General features: G+C 34.5%; 1 protein-coding gene across 1 annotated transcript; it reads left to right on the top strand.

Annotated features, from left to right (window-relative positions):
- Positions 1-685: 685 nt before the first annotated feature.
- Positions 686-4,645, top strand: LOC148206144 (cyclic dof factor 1-like). The gene is made up of 2 exons (XM_088104108.1): positions 686-1,481; positions 2,843-4,645. The coding sequence occupies exons 1-2, from the start codon at positions 1,326-1,328 to the stop codon at positions 4,070-4,072; spliced, it is 1,386 nt and encodes a 461-aa protein (XP_087960234.1). The 5' UTR covers positions 686-1,325; the 3' UTR covers positions 4,073-4,645.
- Positions 4,646-5,842: the final 1,197 nt, after the last annotated feature.

Here is a 5,842-nt window from a genome sequence, read left to right as displayed (position 1 = left end):
ATTTAACATGGATTTATAAAAAAACCAATAGATTTTTTTATTGTAATATTAAATATATTGGTGATAAATCTATTTGTTTATAAGGCTCGTTTGCTTAAAATTATACAATTACTTGCATATGCTTCATTTTTAAAATCATAGTAATTATTAGTAATTATATAAGTAGAGTCACAAGTTCCAAGGAACGTTACGACAAGCCACATTAATAAAAATTGTAAGTTTATCAGCTAATTATTTATTTTAGATGTTTATGGTATTTAATGGGGGCGAGAAAAAAAAATTAATGCTTCATAAAAATTATTAAATGTATTATGAAAAATCAACTTATTATTATAGTAAATTATGTATTATGTTGAGATAGTATAGTACGTTGGAAGAGTTTTTACCTAAAAAATATGGGCAGTGTTAAGGAAAAGACAAAGTATGAAATTTATTTAGCATTAAAAACATTTACAGAAAAGACAAAGTCTGACATTCATTTAACGTTAAAAACATAGAAAGGAAAGACAAAGTAATACATTTATTTAACATTAAGAAGATTTAAATAAAGAGTAATGAAGCATTAATAGCATTTATTTTTAAACACTTAATTAAAAGTTTTTCTTGATGTGTTTCTGTTACATCCTATCCTATGATGATGTAGAATATTTGTTTGGTTTTAGGAGAGGTTATTTGGGTGTGATTTATGATTTGAGTTTTGTGAAATGAGGGAGAATTAAGAGAGAGAAGAGGTGGGGTCAAAATGAGAGGTGGGAGGCAATTTGACTAGGAAGGAAGAAAGTGTTACTAGAGTGGTTGACGAAAAAGGCAAAAAATGAAAATGCTGACAGGGATGAAAAAGGGTGGGACAGAACAGCACTATCTTTAGAAGCAATGTGGGAGAATCCAACAGCACACACAAAGATCTCATAGGCCACAAGAACTTGTGACTCACAAAATTCTTACCTTTTCCTGAGGTGGCAACATGTTTTTTCTCCTCTTCCTAAAATAAAAACCACACCCAACACAACACCACACCACACAACACAACAAAAACAAACAAACTTACTTCACCACTTCACCCATCCCCTCCCTCTGTCACCATTCATTATCCGTTTTCATATCAATTAACAGTGCAAAAGACACCAAAAAAGAGAGTTACTGTGTGCACCAACGACAACAACTTCTATATATCTATCTATCTACATATACTTATGTATATATATTTTTCATCGTTACTTTCCCCATTTTTCTAGAAAGAGAAGGAGCAAGCAAGCAAACCAAAGCAACAACAAGAGAGAGATATTCCTGATCCTGACCCTCATCACCATTTTTATATCTCAGGAATGTCAGAGGTTAAAGGCTCTGCCATAAAACTCTTTGGAAGGACAATTTCTCTGCCACACAATGATTCTTCTGCACCTCCGACTCTCGCTTGTCCTTCCTCTTCCTCTTCTCCCCCGGAACTTACCTCTGCAACACAACAACACCAAGAAGACCAGGTACGTCCACCACCATATTTGTTTTTGGTTGAGTTTGTGGAAAACCATGTCGATTTGCAAATCTAACCGCGACCCATTTTGCAGAACCATTCAATTGCTCATGGGTGTTTTCAAATCTTGAAAAAGTTTTCTTCTTGGCATCGTGTCAATTCAGTTTAATTCAGGGCCTGCTGAAATTTTTTGTGGTTATTTTTATTTGTTTTTTTAATGACGCGTTTCGAATTTATTTAATCATCATTTAAGTGGTGGCGAGAATTCGCTGTGGGGTTCCTTTCGTCCAAATTGGATCCAATCTCCTTTATGGAATACAAGTATAAGAATATTGGATGGAATATATCATGTGGTTTGGCTAGCTTTGGTTTTAGCGTTCTCTTTTGAGTCCATGAATTTGCTTTTATGCTACAAAGCGAGTTTTCTAATTTTAGTGATTTCTTCCTGTTTGGAAAATATTGTCCTAAACGGGTTATTTGGCGACTTCAATCGAAATTCAAAAAAAGAAAAAAAAATATTGTGTCTATTTTAAATGAGATCTCTTGCAGGATCCCAGAGGTACTATGGCTAAGTTTTTGGCTTGAATATCTTCTTGTTTTACTTAACTCTAATCTGATCACGTTTCTTTTCACACCAAGGACTTTAATTGGAGCTTAACTCTTCTAATTTGACACTTTTGTCCATATTCGAGTCCTTATTTAACAATTGTCCAAATGACCCCTGATTTTGTGACATCACTGAGGACATATTTATATTTATAGACTGCTTTTGATTTAATTATCTTCCAGCTGTTTCATACTCTTATTTTCTTCTTCCCCTTGAATTCCTTCTATAGTCCTGTATTTGTAAATTTCAAAAGATCATTTTCTCGATTGTCACCTACATATTTACATCTATAATTGTGGTTTTCTTTTGCAAATCTAGAATTGAGATTTTGGCGCTGAAATTGTTCAATTGACTCTGCTCCTTACGCTTTCACGTGAGCGACTTCGTTCATTGAACAAAGTACTTACCCTGTTAACTACCTTAACGTGGAAGGAAAATAATATCTGCCCCATTTTTGGTGGTGTGAATTCACTCACCCTCCTACTTTTCCCCTGAAATATCTAAGAATTTTTTATATGTTGAATTAGAGTCACCAAATAAATAAATAAAATGTATCAATTTCACATGTCTAATTCTTCTATTTTGGGCTATGTAAATAACATGCTTCAAGCAAAATTTGTGAATCTTAACGTGTGATAATGGTAAATACCAGTATATCATTTCTTTTTTGTTGATTTAACGTACTGAGTTCACAGTTTTACAATTCCACGAGCTTAGCCATAGTAAATTAGCAATTCTAACCTTGGTCAGGTTCACTGTTTTAGGAACCACAGAGGAAAGAACTTACCTCACTCGAAGACGATGATGCCTCATCACATGAAACCACAGAGGATTTAAAATCTGCCGCTTCAGACGCACTCGAGAATCCTAAGACTCCCTCAGCGGAAACAGAGACATCACTGCAGAAATCTCCCGAAAACGAAGAACAGAGTGAGACAAGTGCTTCTGAAGAAAAAACACCAAAGAAACCTGACAACATACTTCCATGTCCGCGGTGCAATAGCATGGACACCAAATTCTGCTATTACAACAACTACAATGTCAACCAGCCTCGTCATTTCTGCAAGAACTGTCAGAGATACTGGACTGCAGGAGGAACGATGAGGAATGTGCCCGTGGGTGCTGGTCGCAGAAAAAACAAGAACACTTCGGCTGCAGCTGTATCACATTACCGACAGATAATGATGCCGGAGGCATTTCAGGGAGCTACACTGAATGCCTCCAATGGATTGCATAATGCCCTTTTTGGGAATGGGTCAGCTGTGTTGACTTTTGGTTCTGATACCCCTCTCTGTGACACCATGAGTTCTGTGTTGAACATTGCTGAGCGAGCCCAAAGTTGTGTATCAAATGGGTTTCATGCAACTGAGCCAAGTGGTTATTTTTCCTATAGTAAGGAGGGTGATGGGGGTGGTCATTCTACTGGAGTTTCTGTTTCAACAACTTCAAATTCCAGCCATGCTAGCTCACATGAATCGGTTGATAAAAGAGTTGAAGGTTTCACTCCTCAGTTATCATACTTCCCAGGTGCCCCTTGGCCTTATCCTATGCCTCCTACATTTTTCCAACCTAGGTACCCTTTATCATTCCACACTACACCAGCCTATTGGAGTTGTATGCCACCCTCTTGGAATATCTCATGTATGTCATCCCAATCTTCTGATAGCAACACTGTCTCTGCCCCCATTTTGGGGAAACACTCAAGGAATGGGAACATCATCACCCCATCGAATTCACAGAAAGAAATACATAACAGTTCAGAGCACAATTTCTTGATTCCCAAGACTCTTAGAATCGATGACCCTGGTGAAGCTGCAAAGAGTTCCATGTGGTCAAAACTAGGAACCAAGAATGACAGGACCAGCTCTGGAGGCCTTTTCCAAGCTTTTCCACCCAAGGGAAATGACATGAATCACAGGGTTGAAGCATCACCACAGTTACAAGCCAACCCTGCAGCTCTATCGCGCTCTCTTACCTTCCATGAACAGACCTGAATGAGAATCACGGTGAGGCAAGTGAGATTCTCACTGTGCTTATGCATTGATATGAAAAACAAGGTTTATGCAAGTAGAACCCCATTTTGATGAAAAGTGTTGTTTCTTTCCCTCAAGAAATTGTTTTATTGAACAACCTCTGAGTAGGATTCCTAGGAGCAAATTGTTTCTTTATGGCTTCCCCAGCTACCATCTTCAGCCTGTTAAACTGAACAGGTGTTTTTGCTGCATAATTAGGAGATCTGTTGAGTAAATATCTTGGTGTATAGATATAGATATATATAAATGAGACAAGGAAAACTAGGAGGAGAAGAAACAATGGCAAGGAGATTCTTAGACTAAAATCCAATGGTTTAGAATACACATGCAAGTCTTCATTGGAATTCTCTTGTTATTTTTTCCCTTTTTTTTTTTTACAGATTCTCTACTTTAATAATGTTAGTCCCAGATTATGATATTTATGTAAGCTTTCTTTATTTTATTTTTCTTCTACTTTAATCATGCTACACTTTCATAAACATCAACTCACATGCACTCTGTTTTCGCCGTTATCTACAAAGATTTACTTTTTCATATTTGTTTTTTCTCTACTTTCTTTCTTTATATATTTACATTCAAATTCTGCTACTTATCCTAATGTGAGGATAGGATATAAGTGCCTCGGTGGTGTACAACCATAATTAAAACGAATAATCACAAACTTTTGTTTCAATTTCATGATGTTAAGAAACAATGTAACGTGTAACTATGATAACCCCAACTTAAAGGGAGGTGTTAAATTATATGGCTAATGTAAATGGTCTTTTTTAAACGTATATTTGCTTAAGAAAATAATATTTGAAAAAAATTATTACAAATGTTTTCTCTAATACAAGTCAATAAATCATTTACAATGAGTTTAAATCCTTTCCAATCTTTATGTTATGGCTTTACTTTTTAATATGCAAGATTTTTTATTTTTTATTTTTTATTTTTAACACGTTATTTTATTCTCATTTATTTATCACTATCAATTACTAATTATACCTTTTCACTTCATGCTAAGATATGAACTTTTATAACTTTTTTTTTAGAATTACTTTCTAAGTTTCTTATTTTCCTTAAATTGTAAACGAAAACGTTGCACTGGAGCGGATATTTTTACTAATAAGATTAGACAAAGAGGGAAAAAATGTATTTTTTTTTTTGGTTTATTTGTTATATGGAACACATTATTAGGAAAAGAAAAAATTGTAAAACTAAAGAGGTGTCACTTTTTGAAATTATAAAAGTGGAAAATTGATGACCAAGCTTTCTTTTATGTGCATGCATACATATGAAGGTCATTTTCAATCTTTATTGACACAACAACAGAAAGTTAGGTCTTGATGCAGCAATATGCCAATCTTTTGTTAGTGGGATCTACTACATTCCTGGTCCTTCGTTGCTATAACTAATTCACTTTCACTGCATTAGGAGTTATTTATATAATAGAGAATTATCCACAAATAAATGGACTCAATCTTCTTGCTCTGCATTTTATGTACAGTCACAATCATATTGAAAGGTTGGAGTGAATGTAGCCAGACAATGCAAATGGATTTCATATAAAATATCAACTTCTTTTCTTGTTGCTACAAATTTTTAATAGACTTTTATGATCCATTATTTCTGGTTCTGTTACAAAACATGGAATTCATGGTGGCTTGGTTTACATTAATATTTTTTATTTATTTTAGTTTGTTTAATTTAAAATATTTATTTTCTTTTATTTTAATTTCTTATTTGGTT

Source organism: Vigna umbellata, chromosome 1 (genome assembly GCF_029865625.1).
Source record: "Vigna umbellata cultivar VRB3 chromosome 1, Vumbellata_1.0, whole genome shotgun sequence".
Lineage (NCBI taxonomy): Eukaryota > Viridiplantae > Streptophyta > Magnoliopsida > Fabales > Fabaceae > Vigna > Vigna umbellata.
The sequence above is the reverse complement of the archived record's forward strand: the minus strand, read 5'-3'. Positions and strand labels throughout refer to the sequence as shown.